The following is a 22,222-nucleotide window of genomic DNA, read 5'->3' as shown; positions in this document are numbered from 1 at the left end:
GCTGTAAACGTCAAAATCGAGGTAAAAAATGGACTTTCAATACAAAATGGCCGACTTCCTGTGATAGTTGGCTTATAACATTAAATGTAAGTTCTGAGTCTTTTGGTGAGCTCTACAAGTGTACCAAATTTCATGTCTCTACGATGAAGTACGTTCATACCATTGTGTCAACAGAAAATTGCTAGTTGCCAGCGTTGAGCAATTTTCTTTGCGATTTTTGCGACAACCTTAAAATTCAAAATTTTGAATTTTTCTAGTCGCGACCGCCAAGTTTGGTGAGTTTTTGAATATGATAAAGCCCCCAAAAAGGCGCCTCTTTGGGGTGGCAGAATAATAATAATAATAATAATAATAATAATAATAAACACTACAGATACAATAGGCCTTCGCAGCGCTTTGCTGCTCGGGCCTAATAATTTGTTGAAGCTCAGTAGCATCACTAGACCTTGCAGCTTTAGTATATTGTAATGCTTTTTGAATAATAAACCACCCATGGCCTGAAGCCAAATGCTAAAAAGTTGACACTTTTGAGAAATGCTCAAATCTGATCTGAAATTTTAAAAAAGTTATAGCAGCTTAAGCTAAAAGTGAGGAAGAGTTTACACATTAAAGAATAAATCAGTTCTAAAAACCTCATAAATAATGATACGGCAATAGTAAAGATAAAAGGATACAGATGAATGGAATGCCTTTAAGAACCAATGTTTTTGAGGCAATGTCTGCTCTCAGCTACATGACTGGTTTCCTGTAGGTTTTGACCCAGTGACTCACCACAGATGATGTTCAGTAACCCCAACAGACTGGAGCAGTTATGACATTTAGATAATGGACACTCCTTTCAGACATACATGTTCTAAACTTTGAACAAACTATCAACTTTCTAACATTTCCTGTTTGTTTTCTTGCTCCAAAAGTTCAATAAATTTCCCTCGGCTTTCATAAATAGTTAAACTGAAGAATATATTTCTGGCCGATTCACTTTTAAGGCTTCAAGGAATATCTCTGATGTTAAGATCGACCTTGCAAAGCAACAAAACACAAAGTTACTTTATTTTAAAAGGAAAAACTACCTTTGCAAAGTAAATCCAAACAAAAGGAAAGTGCAGCTTTATGTGATTGGAGCCCTTGTCTGGTTGTTCATCAGTTGTTAGTAAAAGCAGCAAATTTATTCTCTTTGATAAATTTATCTAATGTTATTAAAAAGATACATCACAGCATTTAAATGGAATCTGGGAGTTTTCAAATCAACACAATCCGCACACAGCCTTGCATCACAATTTATGTTCACATATTCAAAGTGACATTGATATTTTTTGGTACCCTATCCATACTATATTATTTCTACTCTATCTTTTGTTTTGGTATTATAAATTATATCCATATTTTATTTTAGATTTTTGCAATTAGTTTGTTTTGTGAAAATCTTTTCTATGTCTCAAAACATGGTCTTGCCTTGCTTCATTTTGAAATTCTATTTATGTGTCTGTTCAGATTGGCAGGTTGGATCTGGACTGTATGGAGTTGTGGACACACTTTCTCTAATGCGCTAATAGCATGGCTAGGTTTCTGTTTAGTGCTTTAGATGTTTTGCTAAATTTGAAAATGCTTAGCGCACTTAGCTTCTCCTAAGTTTATTTTTATGATTTGTAAGCTTTCGGTTGAATAAAATTCGAAATCTGTGTTGAAGTTTTGGTTATTGACTTTTAAGAATCCTTCAGCTAGTTAGACATTTATATTTTAAAGCATTTAGCGTTAGCTCAACACTAAATGCTGAGTGCTTTAGGGTTAGGGTTAGGGTTACTGCTAACTTTTCAGTTAGCGGTGCCCACCACTGGTTTTATGCTTGTTAAAGGGAGTTCTGAGAATAATCTACATAGTAAGGTAGTGTTGGTCATGTCTGCTGCAGTATCGTATCTCTGCTCCATGAAAATGCCTCCACGGTTTGTTTTAGTCCTCATTCTGAGTCTGAACAAGTAAAATGAGCCACAAAAACAGCATTCTCCTCCATCTTGTTGTCTTGTCTTCTCTGATTTATGGATGCGGAACAGACAGTGCAGATGAAACACTTTTTATTTTGCAAGATACCTTGTTGCCACAGCAACGGTTGTCAGCAAAAACAAAGCAAAGAGTGAAAGAAGACCGAGAAAAGATGATGAAATAATGAAACAGGTCAGTGAAAGATGACATTCAGATTCAGCGTTGAGACCGGCAACTCTGACTGCAAAGAGTTTGGGATGTTTGAACTCACATTTGAGCTCCCATCACAGAGCCATGGATCTGTCAGCTGGGTGCGTGCCGCAGCATGCTTCCTGTCTGTCTGTCCTAAAGTTTGGCAGTGACCAGAGGTAGAACAGCAGACTGAAGAGCAGCACAATCAACAGTGGAATGAACTTCTGTCTCTAAAGACCAGATTGTTAAAACACTGGTGAAATTAAAATTGCTTAAATGCTAAGCAGCGTTGCAAACAAGCTAAAGTGAGCAAAAGAAGACCGAACAGCGGACAACGTGCCGTTGCTATTCGGTGTTGCCACCGTTCCTTCAGATCCACCATCTGTCTAGGTCTCTTTATTCTTTCTCTAAAGACTGGCGGGCGCTAATTGATGAAAGCATGTAACAAACTGCCTGCTCTCCACACGTGAAAATAATAACGTCACTCCTCCGTGTCCATCTGCACAGTAAACCATTTTATTTTCTGACAGAAGGAGCTAAAACAGGTTAGTAGCAGAGCTTAATAACTCTAAATGAGCCTAACTGTATCTTCTCCAGTAAAAAGATGATGACCTCTATCCTTAGCTCACTTTCTCTTTCAGTGTTGTTAATAAAAATCAGGTGGACTTTTTTGTATTTCAACATTGCAAGCAGCTCCAAACACGACCATGGCCTTTAGCAGAGGGAGAATAACTGTGTTTGCTGCATCCTTGTTTTTGTCTGGAAAACCAGCAGCTTTTCAACGCCCATCTTTCTCTCTCCCTCTGTGTGTGTGTGTGTGTGTGCGTGGGGGTGTGCGTGCACGTGTGTGTGTGTGTGTGTGGAGGTCCGACTCTGGCCTCCATCTTCCTTGATTAATTAGAAGAACCAAATTAATTCTTAATATTTAGTCATTTATTTATTGAAGCAAAACACACCAGAGGAAATGTGAAGGTTCAGAGTTTTACTTTCATAGTTAATTTTCAACAATGACAGTTGAATTAATTCAAGGCTGTGATAAAGTATTTGTCTCCAAAAGTTAAAAATAACTTTTTTCAGACTATGATATCATTTACTAAGAGATTATTATTCTCTTCACTTCCTCATATGCAGAAGAGGCATTCAATGTGGGTAGAGGAGTTTATCCCTCCTTTATTTATTGAGCTGGAATTGGAATGATGAGTCTGCAACCTAAATACTAAATTTGGATGGAGATCTCCAGGTATAAATTTCTACTGTATTTGCTTATGAACATGCATCAAGTCAGACACATGTAAAGTGTCTGACTGAGACGTAATTTAGCACTAGGGCTACATTCTCACAGCAGGCAGTGTGACCCAAATCCGATGTCTGTGGCCCATTTTCACCGCAGTCTGAATGGCCCAGTTCTAATCTTTTCACCCACCAAAAAAATCTGCTCTGTGCCACTTCCATATGTGGAGCTAAATCAGATACAGATCTGATTGATTTCAAAGCGCCTGCAATCTGAACATTCATGTCGTATTTTATCCGAATTTCACGTCATTGATATGAGATGTGCGTCATAAATCTGAAGAAGAAGAAGTCGCATGTGGGAAAGTATCTGATGCTCACTGTTAAGCATGTTGGAGTATCTGTGGTACTGTGGGCCTCTTGTTCATTTGAAGGTCATGGGAACCTTCCTGAAGTACTTGGTGTCACAAACTCTTTCAAATACCCTGAGATCTTCATCCAAGAGCTGCAGTCTCCTCTCTACTGACCAAAGGACATTTCTCCAGTCTCCTGTCAGCGTTCTTCAGTTTAATTTCACTGTGTCTCTTCTGCTGCAGTGGAGATTTTCTTCATCTTTAGCCTTGCAGTGCGTTTAGCTGCAGAGCTCTGGTGATTGTCTTCCTTGAGAATTCCTGACTTATCACATATATCCCCTGATGTATTTTAAATCTTGCACTTCCTGCCTCTGCCAGGCTCTGAATTTTCATGATGGTGTTTCTCACTCCAGTTCTTGACACTTGGAAACATTGTGACATTGGGATCAACAGCAGCATTTCTTGTTCTCAAGTCTGATTTCAGTCATCATCTCAAACACTCAGACTGAAGTCTTTGTGTGTAAATAGGAATATTAGAAGGAAGGATCATCATTTTGTCTTGGACTGTTGACATTGTGATACTTTCATTGCGTTCTTGAGCAATCACACATGTAACTTGTGAAGGCATAGTGAAAAAGCACTCTATTATTTTTTTAGTGGTAATGATTAGAGGTTTTATTAATGATGGTGTATAAATACATCTGAGTTTTTTCAATAGCAAAGCCCTGAACCTTCTTATCCCTACATGATGTGCTGGACAAACCTTTTTGTGCGATAAGGTAAATGTAGTTTTTATTTAAAGCAAGTCCCTTGCTGATCTCGCCATGATGTCTTTTGATTCCGATATGCTATTTCCCAGCAGCATCTCTTGGCTGTGCAATGATTCATTTTCCACCAACCATATTTAAGAGTTGACACTTTGTGGATCCTTCCATCTAAAGAGGTTTACCCTAGCAAGAGTGCATACATCATGAGTACAGCCGGCCCCAATGGGAGCTAAAGCTTCATATCTCGACAGGACCGGCACTGATATATACTTCACCCACAGAGCTGTGCAGAAAATGAAATCCCTAACCTTGGCAGCTTTAGTGCTAGGCTCTACTCATTGAGCTCCATGGGAAATTGAGTTTGCAAACCCAATGGCAGTGCTTTCAGATCCACCCAAAAGCACTAAAAAGTGCAGAGTTTCAAAGAACAGATCATGTTATTTCTTTTGGTTGTAGAGAAGCAGCTAAGGTCACAGAGGCTAAACATACAGCGCCCACACAGTTGCATTCACTAGAATGTTCTAGAGAGATGCAAGTCTTTACTCTGATACTCCTAAGTTATCAGTTGCTTCTAGAAGTCATTAGGAAAAATGGTCCACCTATGTGGAATTTGATGGATTAAAACCAGTTGTTCATTTTTAGGGATCATTTTTCAACAGACAGCATCATGAAGACCATCTGACAGGGTCAGTGAAGTTCTGGAAGAAAACACACAAAGACTTGAGAAGCTAAACACTCATCTAGACCTACAACAGAATACTTTAGATCAGGGGTCACCAAAAGGTCATCTGTGGCACCAGGGTGACCTCAAAGACCATTTGAGTAGCCTGCAGAGCTGTTCCAGAATTAGATCAATCATTAACCCTGCTGCAGCCCATTGGCTTAGTATTCCATCCCTGTTTTATTAACAGAGAGAAACTGCTGACGGTTTATTCATATTTTTCAGAGTGAAGATAATATCTGTCACGTTCAGTGGATCCTTTCAGGCATCTGAGGGCGCTCTCTGGGTCACTGCTGACATGAGAAATGATTCACTTATACATAGGCTAACATCGCCTGATAAGATTTAGGTCAGATTGGACTGAGCATTAGAAAGACCAGCTCACCCACCACCATGTTACAGAGAGCTACTCAGGAGATAAAGTCACTGTCTGTCAGTGTGGTTAAAGCCAAACGTCTGTTCTTCCCATAGATTATATCCTACCATGTCAGCAAGCGGGATATTTCCAGTGCAGCGAGTGCAAAACATGTCACAGCCGCTTACTGCAAACGTTTCCTTGCCTGTCCTTTTTAGAACTTCTTCAAGTGAAGCCAAGCACTTATATTTAGGGAGGAACCCATGAAAGGAAATTCTGCACATTAACTGCACAAGGTCACAAATAACTTCAAAGCATAAAAGCACAACATACAATCGCCTGTAAGAGCAGTAAAAGGTTTAATGCCTCTTCCTTTTCATCAGAGAAATTGCACTACACACAAGAGAGTAATCAGGTTCTCCGTGTTTTAGGTGTTCCAATTAGCACTGGAAGCCTACAAGCTATTTTACTGTGCAAGCAGAAACGCAATGAGGCATTTAATGTCAAATATGTGAGCAACTTTTGACATGATTACTAACAACCTCTGGTTTCCTTGAGATAATTTGAAGCAATACAAGCTGATGTTTTATTTTCTCTGTTGTGGCTTTGAAAGTGGAAGGTGTGTGCAATTCTTAAAATGTCAGCTACCAAATGTAGATATTTACCACCCTAATATTTTAAGTGTTCTCCTTTATCGCCTGTGTGCTAGTTGATGGATTTAGCCTATGATTGTAACACCACAAACATTACATTTAAAAATTAAAATAGAAGCAAAATTTCTACATGAGAATATATATAAAAAGAAGAAATAACAAGGTTCAAACCGAGCCTCCAATTTCTGTTTATGTACAAGCTAGCATTAGTTAGCTGCTACAGTTAGTCACCAAACTGTCGGTTTCTAACTCTCAATAAGCCTCCAAACAGATGCTTTTATAGTAATTTGTATTTCTTTCTTTAACCATGAGACAGAATTTGTTGTTATATTATTAGTTAAAATCAACAATATAAGTCATTTCACCAACATGTTGCCAGTATGTTCAGACACCTGAATGATTGAGCAACAAAACACATCAACAAAAAAATCATAGAGAAATCAATGTAGTTTATTTTCTTTTAAGTTCTACAACTGAAATCGAACATTTAAATTTTTTTTCCCCCAGTAGATCAATGCAGAGTTTTAGAGAAAGTTCTGGCTTTAAAGAAGTAGCATATCATTCACTCTAGTTTTATTTTCTATGTTTGCACAATGGCACTTTTTGTCAATGTGAGTTTTCCAAAGAAACATGTGGCTCAGCATGGTGGCGATATGATGATGCCGAGACTGTTTTATTTTTATAAGTATCAGTCTATATGTTTTGTTTTGACCTTGCATGAGGTATGGAAAATCCTCAGTGAATTCAAACATGTTTCATACTTTTAATTTCAAATATCATTGAACTTCTATGTTAATTTTACCTTTAAATAAATGTTTCAAATAAATCATAAAAAGCATAAAAAATAATATGACATTCATGCCAATACTGAGTGGATTATGCCTCTGAACTGGAACTCATTTCTGTCAGACTAAGTTGTTTTTTCACAAAACACATTTTTCAGCATTGTTTATGCTTTGGATTTGACCTTATTATTTAAATATAACCTGTTTTCAGACCATGAAGAAAATACCTGCACTTTGACAAAAAACACAACAAACATAAAAAGCATTAATATTTGATACAATTCATGAACACCCCACTGCTTCCACTACATTATATTTTTTTTACATAAGAATTGTAGGAGTTTTTTAAAAGACAAAAAAAGGAATAAGTCTAGACATGCACTAAATTATTTAATTTTTAATGCACACCACTCTGAACACAAACACAAAGGTTACAGCCACAATTACATTGGGAATGAATTGAGTGAAGATTGCCATAAAAAAGTTCTTTTTACTTTAAGCTGAAATTGTTCAACAAGTTTTCATGGCCTGAAAAATATCCATTCTCCATACACTTGATACTTAGCAATGACCTTATCTGTGACCATAGCCAGTCATATTCCAGCTAAAATATCCTTTAAAATATATTTGCACTATGATTTGATCTGTTACCTTGGCTGTTCATGCTCATCTATGTCACTGTCCCTCTCTACACAAAGGATTTTTTCTTCCACTTTTGTCTATTATCTGTCTGCAGTAGGCTTGACTGCAGACAGATGATATTAACTCAAATATTTTTTTTTAAATGTCTTATTGCTGTTAAAATAATACATTGATCATGTTGGTTATACATATTCTAATATTCTACATAGAATATAATATCTTTGAGACTAAAATTCTGCCTTATTTGCAAGAAAGTGGGTAACTGTTAAAGGGTCCGCCATTTTAAATATTTTGAACAGATACATGGTGGAACACAAAACAAAATTTTGAATAAATATCCTGAGGTGATTTTCAGTAAAAAAAATTTATTGTAGACAATATTATCTTTGTTGTCCTGCTCTTTAGTAGGTCAAAAATGATAAAATCAGTTAATCAATCATAATCATTTAACTGAGATTAATTTATCCATCAATTTCAACAATGTACCAACAATACAAATAAACTATGCAAAAGCAACAGATCAAATATTCTGGTGTAAAAACAGAAAAGTTAACATGAAGATGAAGATGGGACAGAAAATAAAACCATTAGATTGCGTTCACATGTGTCATTCTTTGTAACAATACTAACATCTAGCTTCTTCTTCTACATGACTGCTGCAGATGTTCACATTGTGGCTAGCTCTGTATTTTGACACAATGAGTTTATCGTCAGTAACGTCTGTTTTTCTCTCTCTTTTTCTCTCCTTCCTGCTGCCTGGAACATCAGACCACTTGGGCATTGAGTTCATGGGTAAGGAAGCTTTTCTTGTCTTCACATGTGCTTGACTCACGCCTGTAAACATCGTAGAGGTTTCATGTTGGATCAACATTACACTGCTTGATTGCTTACACGCAGAACAAGGATTGACGCCCAGCGAAAGCCCACACACACACACACACACACACACACACACAGGTCTAATCACACGTAGTGTTATCTGGCTTGACATGGATGTGTTCTTACACCCCTGCATGATGTATCTGATCTCTTTGTGGAACTCTTTGTTGCTTAAACATGTCACAGTGCTATTTACCCAAACACATTTACGTATCTTTTCCCATTTCTATTCTCCATCTCGTCCTATCTCACATTTCTTTGACATGCAATTGCTTATGAAGTGTCCCCTCAGAATACCAATGTGCTGCAGTCTCCTTGGAAACGGGGAGAATAGAGAGAGCGCAGTGTGGTTGTTCTCTTTTTTCTTTTTCTTTCTTTTTGTAACGTTGGCAGTGTTAGCAAATGAATTCCTCATTAGTACTTGCGTGCACGTTGATGGCAAAAGTTCAAAAGCATGAATCTGAAAAAGCTGAAGTTTGGTACAAATGTTTGGTTGGGTGGAGGTTTTTTTCTTCCTCCAGTCTTTGTAGAGCGAATGTTGGTGCGTCTCTCCCAGGCACATACCCGTGGGCTGCGATGGGTGGAGGCCAGCGGATTCACAGTGCCGTTGCCAAGCTCCTCTCTTGTGTTCCTGGCTCTGCTTTGCGCGCTCTGTCCCGGGTATTGCAGCCGAGGAGCTCCAGTTAACGGCCTGGAAGCTCGTTGTTAGCCGCGGCTCGCCCCATTCTCTCAGTCGGAATTGTTAGGACCATTTCCAGAAGCTCTGATCGCAAAAAAAAACATAATTAAGTCCAAAAGAATGACCTCCCACTTTATGACTGTATTGAAAGAGCAAGAAGAGCTGCTTTTCTCCAGTTTTTTTTTTTACCCTCTCATTGCCCGTCAGACATTTGCATTTGTGAAGCCTGCTGAGACTTTGCAAACTTGGCAGTGACAGATGATCTTTACCGTAGAGCTTTCTTGCAGGTTCTTCCTCCCATTTATATTCAGCTGTGAGGTTTCATGCCTTTTGCAACATTGTTCAGGCTGCCACATTCTCTTCAGATCGCTAGCCCTGCCAGTGTCCTCGCCAGCGTTGTGTTAAGCAGCACACGCAAAGACAAGCGTCTCCCACACTTGACGGTAACATCTCAATGTCTGGCCCTGCGACAGACTGGCGACCTGTCCGGGGTGTACCCCGCCTCTCGCCCGGAACGTAGCTGGAGATAGGCACCAGCAACCCTCCCGACCCCATTAGGGACAAGGGTGAACAGAAAATGGATGGATGGATGGATCTCAATGTCTGTGGCTTGGCGAACTGTCTCTCCCGAGAAATAAGAGAAATATTTAAATCATCTGCAGAGGCTCTCCAGTAGACTTTTGTGAGTTACTTTAAAAAGAAAAGGGAAAACATTCAATAGGAACATCTGAATACACATCTTACATTTTCTCTTGTGATCTTCAATAGAGACTCAGTTTTGAGATTTACATAATGTTTTCAATTTTAGGTGTACAACTTTGGATTTGACGGTAATTTCCTCTAATCCACACAAGTTCATATTTTAACATACAAGCTCTAATGCAAACATTAACCCACACTGATATTTGGATTATTTTTCAAGTCCAAATAGTAGAGAACTCACATCCTTTTTCTCGGTGAACATGCTTCTGGCTTGTTCTGGAATAATATTTGACCCCAGAAAGTTGAAGCTCATTTAATTTGCTTGGTTTTCTCTCCTTTAACCTTATTTTAAAAGGAACTTATTATGCTAAATTCATTTTTTGAATGTATTTGTACTTCCAATCTAGAAATACTCTGAACCACCCAGCTGTTTTACTGACAATAATTCAATGTGTTTTGGTGTTTGGAAAATGAATCATTTCAAAAACCTCCTGATTATGACATCACACTTGGCGGGCACTCCCCCCTCACTTTTTAACCGCAGCCGAACTCAGCCCCTAACCTAGCAACCCAAGCAAAACTCCAGCATGTTTGGTCAGCTGGATGCACTGCATGATGGCTACTGGAGAAGAAAAGTGTTTTGTTGTTGATGTACCATCCAGAAACCACTTGCTGCATTCTTGTTGGTTGTGCAGGAGGCTCTACTTTTGCTTTTCAAAGATGCATGGTTATAAAATTGTGAGTGTAAACTTTGAGTTGAGACTGTGGCCAGCAGCGGCTTATTTGCTTAAAAGTCTAAGCAAAACTGAGCTCAGAACAAACAGAACTGTGGAGGTGAAATGTCTTTATCTAAGAATGATTTTGAGCAAAAGACGTAATGAACATTCAGATGTTTGTTCATACATTAATCCTATCCTAACTTGTTCAAGAAAGCAGAACCTTAAGTTCTTCAGAGTATTTACCAAAACCAGCTTTGCCATAGACCTTTCTATATCTCTCTTGTTCTAAATGTTTTGCATTGTACTTTATTTCAAACTTACAGCCCATATCAGGTGAATTGTGTTAATATTTTGGGATTTTTATGAACGTAAACAAAACTCAAGTTTATATTTTTGGGGAATAACACAGAGCTACCGTTCAGGGCATAATTTAACCTACAATGCATTGATTTGTGCTTAGTTATGTATAGGACTTGCCATTTAAATTAGTAAAATAATCTTTCAGTACTGGATAGGGCACCAAAACTGGCTCTGACCCAGTTTACAGGGCCCACATCCCTGTAAATACAGCCTTGATGATGAGTGTATGTGAATATTTAAGGGTTTTACGCTCTTTTTTATGCCATGGTTTGCAATCCATTAGGCATTTGTGAATTTATCTGTTTTATGCAATATGACCATCATGTTTTCCTTTTTTGTGGTTCATTTTTAACTTCCTGATGAAACACAGAGCTTTAGGGTTTAACTTCCATCCTGTTTGTGGTGAGACTTGTATCACATGTCTTTGATTAAAGCAAATCTACATTACTTAGAAAGCTCAACTGTAAATTTCTGTTTTACAGTTGATATTTTACAGTCAAAATATCCTTGACATATTTCTGTCAAGGATTTATAAGCAGTGAATCTCCAACCTTCAGCTTCTGAGGCTAAAATTAGAAAGGAAGCATATAAAGGTTAAGATTTCTCCACCCTGGACATAACCTCACCCAGCATTTAATAAAGCTTTGAATATATTTAAGACTTCTCCGATTCTGCCTTTCCTTTTTATAAATCTTTTATGTATCAGGGCAAGTCATAGGGAGAAAAATTCACTGTTCCTCATCAGGCAGCCATGCAGGCACCCATCAATATTTCCTTTCCATCAGAGCTCAGTGACCTCTGACTGAAAATCTGCTGCCCAAATCTGACCAAATCTAAATTGGTGTCCAAGCAAAAATATGGTCTTCAGATCTTTCAGGTGAATGTTGGGGTTTCTTTAGCTCAAATGGCTTAAAGTGTTTTGAATCCTGAACGCAGCGTTTTCTTTTTTATTATTATTATTTTTTCTTACCTGGCAAATATAATTCAAGTGCTTCATCACAACAGTGACATTTGTTGATGTTATTTCTAAGAACAAGAACATGTCAGAAAGTGCTAGAGATCTGGAAAAGAAAATAATAATAATAATAATAATAATAATAATAATAATAATAATAATAATAATAATAATATGAAGCAGCTAAATATGTAATCAGAGGCCACCTTCATCATTTTTCCAATCTTTGAAGAGGAGACTGGCATGATTATATTAGCCCGTTTTAAGGCGTTAAGCCTAATGTTTTCAGATGTGGTTATTAGAGATGCACTGATCCAATATTAATATCTGTGTCTGTCCTGATATTGAATAAAATTCAAGATCAGGTATCGGTCACGATGTGCCTGACCCATAAGGATAGATCTATTCATGAAAATCTAATTCTATGCTTTGTGCTCTGAGTGACATCATGCTTTATTATTTATTTTACATTATAGAATTACTAATTATTTACTAATTCTGTTTCACATGTTTTACCAAGATAGTCAACCTATTATTTTAGTCAGTTTTGGTTTCTTTTACATCGGCTGTTCTGCTCCTAATTGAACTGCCTAAACAAATTGAAGTTTTTTTACATGGTTGACAAAGCTTGTGAAGTTGCTGAAGAGTTATCAAATAAATGTGTAATTCAGTACAGTTATTTTATTTTTTTTTAAATAAACGTTTTAAGTCAGTTAAGTGGTTTTTCTGTTTCGGATCCGTATCGGCCGATACTAAACCTCAGACATCAGTATCAGAAGTAAAAAATTGGATTGGTGCATCCCTAGTGTTTACTGTATTTGCTGTGCTAGAGACCCTTTTTAGGGTTGGGTTGACATAAGAATTGACACACAATACACCAACACAGGGACTCATTTAAATCTTGGATTGGACCAAGAACTCCTGACCAACCACTGCTGGACTCACCAGTCTGTCAGCGCCTCAGTCTGCCTGTTTGAATCCTTCAAAATGCCATCATCTTGTTAGTGTTGAACGAAGAGGTGTGTATTTTAGTTGTCTTGTAGATGTGAAAGTGAGGTGATTTTCATTTCACTCATCTTGATGTTTGACAACTTGAAACATACCGAGAATGCTGCTGAATGTCAAACAGAACAAAACAACAAAGAAAAGAAAAATAAAGAGAAAAGAGCAATCTGGGTGAGAAAGTTTTCAGTCCTGTTGTGGAAAGTTTTGTTTCTTTCAAATAAACCAAAACTCTAGCTGCAACAAGCATAACTCATCTTTATAAATGTATAATAATATGACAGAAGAATTAAATCTGCTGCTCTAAAAATCAGTTTTATCAGTTTGGTTTCTTCTCAATTTCGACATTTAACTAAAGTTCTTTCTATACCTTTACAAAGGACTGTAGTACCTTGTTTCAGAGCATATGCTTTAGATTGAAACTGCAGTGTGAATATAATGTCAAGATTCTACCTTTGAGTGAAATCACACTTGACCCCATGAGCAACCAGACAGTCTTCAAGACTTCAAGAAGTTCACGAAGCGGGAAGGTGAACGATAAATGAAAGAAAAGCAGGCGTCATCACTGGGAACATCCCTCATTATTATTTAACACAGTTTGAAAAGTCACCTTACATTATTTACGAATCACATAAAGCACAATGACAAAAGTCGTCAAAAATTTATAGTGAAATTTAAAAGAAATCGAATTTGTATGGACAAGGTGCAGAGATGCTGAGCATGCAAAAACACAGTCGGTTGCTTTCAGTGGGGGAGTGATTGTAACTACAATGATGTAGTTACATCTACGATGTTCCTCACAACTGTGAGGAACATCGTAGACATCATTGCATTTTCAGAACAGATTCCACCCAGTATGTTTTAAAGTCTTTTCTGTAGTACTTTTGATCCCATAAACTTTATTCCCATAAACACTTTGTTTCCATGTGTTCTTTGGGTTATTAAGAGTTTCTGGTCAACATCAATCATAAATATGCTGAAACTTAATTGTTTAATTTGTGCAGGTCGTATTTATCATCGTATTTCTATTGTTCTGATCTCCACTCACAGTCAAGTCTCCAAAATAAAAACAGGATCATATATCTGAGTGAAATAAAATAATTTGTTTCTAAGAGGATCCATAACGTGGGCACAAATTGACACATGTCAGTATGAAACATCACTCAACAGATGGATCATTTTCATATTCTAAAAGACTTGGGTATGAAATGACCAAAATCACAAAAACCTAAAAAATGGTCAAAATGACGGGAATTAATAACTCTCTCTCAATAAGACTGGCAATTATTAATACATCAACACAGCTGTCCTTTTGCTTTGACGAAAGAATATATTTCCATTTAGATTTACAATGTCAGTCAAGAGCAGCATAAGAATAGACCAAAATCAGGCAACAGAACACGCTTGTATCATCCACCATCAGAACAGTCCAGAGCATGAAATACAAATGTTAAGTGTTTGTGGAAGAAAAATCAGGAGAATCCTTTCCATGTCACAGACCTATGATGGTACAATATTAATATTATTCATCATATTCTGTACAAAGGAGCTGCTAATATTGCATAATAAAGTCTATATCTTACTCATCCTTGGAGCCCCGGGGAATCAACCGAAGTTTCATCTGGGAATAATCACATTTTTTGCTGCAGCCTCTATTTGAGGTATAGATAATAAAGTCTTCCTGACATTGTGCAACATTTTCTATACGTGTTGCTTAAAGTACAACAAATCTCACGATGACATGTAAGTGTGTGCAATAGTTTTATGAGGGATGACTCATAAATAATCTTGTATCAAGGTACGGATCAATTTGATTATCAGCGACAATTTAACATCTGATTGCAGATGAAAAGTAGTTGAGTATGCTATGCATGTGCTTTGACTGTGCTGATGAAATTTCATGCTGAATGCATGAACTAGCTGCAACTGATGGCAGCCTGACCTATGAGTTTATTATTTAAACACTTTTTGGGCCTCATAGATTAAGAATGTTCAGAGTTTGGGCATCATTAAAAATGGACGTCACAACAAAAAGCAACACACCTCATGCTGATGCATCAGAACACTGGAAATCTACACAATAGACAGAATGTGGATCCATAAAATGCAACATGTACATTATAGATGGGATAGGACTTGATGTTCCACAAAATGTGCTTTATTTGAGATCCATATTAAACACATATTTAATATGTTAAATTGTTACCAGCTTACTCGGCAAGATACAGGGATAATGAAACAGAAATTCAGTGTCAACACAATCCATATAGGTTTAAACTTAATGAACTGTTCAGGTGTTTAATTTGAATAAATGTTTGTTTTTCACATTACTCCTCAGATTAACTTCAGATTTGTTTTCCATACCTCAGAATTGGACACCACAGAGTTGAGGAGGAGTCAATAAAGAAAAGCTAAATGACAATAAAATCGAATCTTTCACCATAGAACACAGTTATCCTCACAGTCTGTCCACTCCAGCCATTGCCAAAGGAAATATGAGTCATGTGGACAAAAACCTTCAGGGAAGAAATGATTGTGCTTTCAGTGCCCCTGACATAAACCAGGCTGTGATTTCAGAATTTTACAATGAAGAGAAACACTGTGCATAGAGAATCTATTCTATTTCCAAATAGGTTTGCACAAAGTAGAAAGATTTTCTGCTACATGATTCCTCACACTCTTTGGAAAGACCATAGATTGAGTAGTGTTTAATTATTTCACAGTGCAACTGGCTGGCAGTCTAGTCTGATAGATTCAATAATTCAATAATAGTTTGTCTAAAAGTTTTGGACTCTCAAAAGGAAACGATAACATACGCAACAAAATATCAAATCCATGGACCTTCCAAGGACCAGTTAGTTCTATTTCATATGGGCGACAACAAGTTTTGCAAACAGTAAGCGAATGCATTTTGGACTTTACTACAGGCACTAAACTACATTGCTAATATACAGTAACTGCAGAGATTATGGTAGTTTAAATATGTATAAGCAATCCTGGCAGCAAATGCAAATCTGCTCATACAAGTCAATTTTGTAACATTATTGTAAGTCCTCACAGACTTGTTTTAGAATGTTTTCACACCTGATAGTCCAGTTGACTCGGTTCGCTTGAGGACCAAAGCTGCAGCATTTGTTACATTTTCAGCTCTAGAGGTTCTCTTTCACACAAAACAATCAATTGCTTTAAAGAACAAAAATGGATTGGAGTCAGATTTTAGCTGTAGGAATTCTCATTTGTATTTGACAAGAGACCATGAGCCATTTCTCCTGTTAGCGTTAGCATGCACTTTTGTTTTGGTTGCGTTTACCCAGCATCCCATGCACTACAGTCCGCTTCCTGCTTCAGGGTCTGTTTGGCATTTTCATATGTGCATTGAAATCACGCTAGAGTTTGCTGCAATCAAACCAAGAAACATATGATTTAGGCGGACCAGAGTTGCATCAAGATTTGATTGTGTATTCACTTCTCCCCAAACGAATCAAACTTTCTAAGCAAGCAAATTGGAGTTTAATTACAGCAAATTAAACTGGTCTGAAATGCTCCAGATTTTGAAAAGTGATTCATGTGATTTACTGTAGATGGGCTCAGAAAGTATTGAGATAAATTCAAAAAGCAAAGCTGAGTGTAGCTTAATGTAAGAAATTTAGAGTTGACTTGAAGGCGGTGATGGTGGAGTCTCTAAGAAGAGGGAGCCACCAGTGATTCAGATTGAGTGCAGTGGAGGGTGCTGTCCAGCGCCTCTGTTTTCGTGTCATGAACTCCACCAACGCTCACTGAAGCACTCTCACTCCGGCACGCCTCAGAGGTTCTGTCAGAAGACCACCTCACTCTGTCGCCACGCTTTGTCACCTCTGTGATTATCTGTGTGTGCTGCCAACAGCTTTGTGTTGATAGGTACAGATGTTACTTTGAAATTACAGGCTGATAATGACTCATAAAATGAAGGACAACTTATCCCACTTATATTTTTTGACAGCAGCTAGAAGAAACAAATACCAAATGTTAGGTCTTTATTGGGTTTTAAATTGAAAATGATCCCTAACGAAAACAGGAGCACACAAAACACCCTTTGCCACTGAGGAAGCTACAAGTGTTGTACAAATTGGCAGGATTACTGTACTGGTAAATTAATTTTCAATTAAAAAAGAACTTTGAAAACAGGGCTGTACACTAGTGGGAAATAGATCTGATATCAGTGTGAGCTGATGGTGGAAGTAAAACCAGTACAGTATTATCTTAGCATTTCAAATCTTCCTCTCAAAGCTGAGAAGCTAAAGCTCATTACTTAGCTCATTGGAATTTGCTACCATGGAGACTCATCAGGACTTCAGTGCTATGCAGCGGTCTGTGCATGGAAAAATGTTGCCACTGAATTTTCTGTCACTGCATCAATGCATTTTCTTATGATAGCTGCCATGTCCACAGATTTGCTCAATAGAACTGTTGCTCCTGCTGGCAGAATGTTGGAGTACCTCTGTTACGTTAGACTTTTGTTCATAATTGTTTTTGGTTGAGTCGTTGCTGTTTGAAATGTTGTGCAGTTTTTCTCTTCAGTTTTGGATTCTGTTCAGCTGGAAAGAATTTTGCTCTTATTTGTTTTTATACTTTTGGACTTTTGTTATGCTGTATAATTGTGGTTATGTTTTTACAACAGGAAGCAGCTGATTAGCATCACAAAAGCTCAGTTAAATACCTGAACTATGAGCCCAAATCCCAGAGGAGATTAAAAGGATTCTAAAAGGTTTCACACAGTATCAAATTCCATCTGTTTATATTTAAGCAAAAACTGGTTTGTGCATAAAACTCTGTGTATATTCTGAGGTTAGCTTAGCTGCCTGGCCTTTTCTTGATTATAAAAATATCAAAGAATTATTCAAAATACATACTGTGGGTGAGGCGGCTGAGTCGGTGAGTAATGTGATAAGCAGTATACTCGTAAATAGCAGTGGAAAAAACGTTCAACTAAAATTGATTTTTGAGTATTTTGAAACAATTCAGAATTCCCAGGACTAGAAATTATGCTACTCTATAAAGTATATTTTTTTCTGCACCTTTATTTCTAATCATACAGGCAGGCAGAGATTTAAAGAGAAGCAGCAAAAGCAAATGAGGTGGATTAGCAGCCAACAACTGATGATGTCATGCAGGTCATACTGGGGGAATGTCGTCTCTGTCTGGATAAACACTTGGATGATATGAGTTATGACAACAATTAATTTCCCTTTGGCATAAATAAAATATTTTTGAATTAAACTGAGCTGAAATCAAGTCAAGAAACACATTCATAAAAGGAAAATATCAAACCTAAATCATGAATAGAGCCCTAAACATATAAAATTGAATGTATTTTTTTCACCCTGGAAAAGAACTAAAATACATCATTAAAAACCCCAATTTTATGACATACATTTCCATCTACTGAACTTGCCTTACATCAATATGTAAGAAGATCACATAGAAACACAGTTACAGTTATAGCCGCTGTCACCTTGAGTTTAAAATATTAATCACAGTTGTCTTTAATGTTACTGCGAATAATTGACCAGCAGGGCAGATCTGGGGGTTTGAAGTGGGAATAAATAGAAGTCGTGACCCCGAGGTCGTGCAGATGGAACAAGAACAGGCTTTCCCTCTCTTGAGCCGAATGATTTATTCACATCAAGAGACTGTGCCACTGCAGACAGCAGTAGGTGTGTGCAAACAAGAGGGAGGCTTTAAGCGCTGGCTGACCTTCACATCATTAACCTCACACTGAGTCACAGTACGGGTAAGAGCTAAGTCACTCCGTCCCGGGTTTAGGGAACTTTTACCAACTAATTTAAATTTAGTCTGGCTGGATGTAATGAAGTTCTTAATTGTGAATCTTCCTAATATCTTCAGAATTAGAGTTAGGGTAATGCAACCCCCCCCCCCCAAAAAAAACAGAACATTTTCAATCCAATTCCACAACCTAAAAATTTATTTTTGTCATCACCTTTTTTTGTCAAAAGTAATTTCTTACTCTAAGCAGCGGCAAAATTGTTTTTTCCATTTTCTGCCAAAATTGAAAAGTATTCTTTCTTTAGTCCAAAAATCATCCTCCAAATGTTTTATCAGGGCCTTGCCTACAAATAACCTTTAAAAGTCAATTATACTTCTAATCCAGTGCATAGTGAAATGTGGAATATGTTTTTTTTTTGACTGAAAATATTACCCACTCCTCGCACATACTTATCTTAAGTATAGTTCTTTGCCAAGTTATTCACATCTCGTATGCTTTTGTGCTTCTTGTCATATTATGAACACAGACAATATTGGGTTTCACAATGATTTTATGTATGTACGTAGTTTCATTGTTTTTCTGATTAAAAATATAAAAATTGTGGCATGCATTTTGTCTTCTTTTTTTTCAGAAGCTACCTACTGTTATAAACTCCCTAGTATTACTGTTTATTTTTTGTTCAGGCTGAACTCAAGTATTTTACGTCAGGCACCTGGTTGGGCAGCTAAAAGGGTCTTTAGGAATATATAAATAGTCATTGGTGCAGTTATTCTTCTGTTACATTGATACCTGTCTGCATTTATGTTAAAGATGGATTATAGCAATCTGTTAGCGATGGAAGATGGATGGAGGTAAATGCAGGCCAGTCATGGAGAAAACCTGTAGGAGGCTGAAAAAGGCTTTTGGCTAAGGTTAAAGTTAATAATCTTGTAGAACTATACTCTTAAAATGTAGCCAGTGCTACAATGGAAACCAAACTTCCACTAATATGCTAATATTGGAGCTAAGTTTGTTTTTTTAGCACTTTAAAACATTTTTGCTAACTTTGAAAACGATTAGTGCACTTAGCTTCCCCAAAGTTAACTTTTACAGATTATTTTGAACGCAATAAATAACTTGACTGTTGAATAAATCTTATGTATAATAAAGTTTGACATCTGTGTCAAAGTCAAGAATTCAAGCAGTTAGACATTTATGTTTGTACTCTTATTTTGAAGTTGGTGAATAGTGTCAATGTTTCAGCTCCGTTTCCTCCTCATGTTCCCCATCCCTGATGTGGTACATCAGATGTACCCAGAATTCAATGCTGTGACCAGTTTGAAACTTACTGATATGCTGCTTAGTTTCTGACCAAAGACCTACCATCATCAATAAGACAAAATCAACACCTGAGTTATCAACTCAACAAACTGAGCAAAACTCAACAAGTATAAACCGAGACCATCAGTGAAAGATCTGTTCCAAAGAATCACTTCCTGAAATACAAACCTTACAGGCAGGTGGGCAGTAAAAACTTTAATCTTGTTGAAGGCAATATTATTTTGTAACACATGTTGTGTTATTGACACAACATGCTTCTAATTCATGTTTTGAAGCATTAATTAGAAGCATTCAAATAACCTTTAAAAAATAAATTATACTTCTATTCCAGTGCAGAGTAAAAATGCATTGGAATAGTGCATTTTTAGTCAGCACTACTGATAGAATCCATGCTTTTGTGCTAGTTTGGATCTGTAAAAGCCCCGACCTAAATTTGAAGTGACTGAGTGTGAGCTAGGTTGTAAAGATAAATAGTTTCTAGATCTTCAAAGATGGTAGAGCCCTATCCCCAAAGACTTGTAACTGTAGCAGCAGTGAAAGGTGGTTCCATATTGTTTACTACTGGCATATTTTTTTAAATAATTGAGGCCACATTTTTCAGTTTCATTTGTAAAAGAGAAGATAAGAATAAAGGAAATTGAAAACCATGTAGCATTTCAATTTCACTTCATAATTATGTTCCACCCTGTGTGTAAACTCCCAAGGAAAACACATGGAAATTTGTTGTCTTAATATGACAAGATGTGTAAAGTTAAAAGGCACTTTAATACTTAACCCAGAGACAAAGTAAGAAATCTTATTAAATAAAGAATAGACAATTCCTACAACACGATCTAAGGCTAAGAATAAACTTGGGAAAGCTGCTTGTTGCACAGCAACTAGAGGCACCATGCAAGTGTGAATGGATTTACATTTAAAGTTGTTTCATACAGCTCAGTATCATATGTTAGATTGTTTCTTCACCAATAAATATGTAATCCATCTATCAATCTGAGCCAACAGAACTCAATCTAAATCAAGCCTTTGGTGTAAAAGCTGCCATAGAAAAACATGAAACTGCTTTTTATTTAAGGAGGCAAAATAAAGTTTTCAATTTATGTTTAGCCTCATATTTGTTTCTGCTGAAGTGAATATTTCAGGTCACCTTTTGTTGATACAAGCAAATGGTGAGATTTTAGTTAAAATGCAATTTCATAGGCATTAGGACTTCTGTAACGAGTCCTTTCAAAATGTTTTTTCTTTTCTTTTTTTAATCTTACGGAAAAAGTTTTCTTGACAGATTTTTTTGTTTTATTTTATTGGCGTGCATTAACAAATCATTGCAAATCATACTCACACTTCCACTTGTACATCATTTCCAAGAAACTGGACTTGGCTGTGGTGAGCAGATTGAGTTAGGGTAATGGAGGTATAAAAAAATCAGCACATTGGTGGTAGTGTAAAGTGTGTACAGGCCTGTGGTAAACCTGCCTCTATGGGTAGATTGGTTCTCAGCTCAGACAGGAGAAGGAGACGGACTCACAGACAGAGAGGTGGAGAAACACAGCTGGTGCAGGTGTAGCTCTTGCCACTAATTGGCCTTTACACCAAACCTGCAAGAGAAACCAAGGAAGAACAGCCATTACTGAGTTATGAGAGCAGTACGCTCACCCACTTTATGTGCCTGGGGTTTAGCAGTGAGGCTCAGTATGGGAGAGACACAATTTGTGGATATGGAGGATGAAAATTAAATGGATAACTCTGTATTTTAACAGGAAAGTTTTGTCAAAGAACAGAGATGCCCCAATCAGAATTCTGTGGCCTGTTTTTAATCTTTGGTTTCTGGCTAGTACCGTTCATCCATGTATTGTCTATACCAGTAATCCTTGCAGGTTGGTAGAGGTGAAGGGGGAGGTCACTCTTTCAACTCATGCAGAAAGAGCACAGACCATGTAGGGAACACGGAGAAGGTCACATTGTGTGAGTGAGGCAGTAGCCGCTGTAAAACAGTGTTCAACTCCTAAACCAAGCACAAGATGATTACTTGTTTGAAGTGTTAGCATCTTATATTGATAATTGGCACAGCGTTGCTTAGTATTGCCAACTGTTTTCATGTGATACATTCAAGAAAATGTATCACATGGAGAGCTCATGGCATCTGAGCTCTCCAAAAGGCCGTCAACAATGC

The 22,222-nt window shown here is 37.2% G+C and overlaps 1 protein-coding gene across 3 annotated transcripts in view; it reads left to right on the top strand.

Moving 5' to 3' along the window:
• nrg3a (neuregulin 3a) overlaps window positions 1-22,222 on the top strand; it is a 411,389-nt gene that overhangs the window by 354,573 nt on the left and 34,594 nt on the right. For all 3 annotated transcript variants that reach the window (XM_028006553.1, XM_028006552.1, XM_028006554.1), the window contains one exon: window positions 8,444-8,467. In XM_028006553.1, coding sequence (XP_027862354.1) covers window positions 8,444-8,467 — 24 coding nt within the window. The remainder of the gene's footprint in view (window positions 1-8,443; window positions 8,468-22,222) is intronic.

The sequence above is a fragment of the Xiphophorus couchianus genome, chromosome 22 (assembly GCF_001444195.1).
Source record: "Xiphophorus couchianus chromosome 22, X_couchianus-1.0, whole genome shotgun sequence".
NCBI lineage: Eukaryota > Metazoa > Chordata > Actinopteri > Cyprinodontiformes > Poeciliidae > Xiphophorus > Xiphophorus couchianus.
The sequence above is the reverse complement of the archived record's forward strand: the minus strand, read 5'-3'. Positions and strand labels throughout refer to the sequence as shown.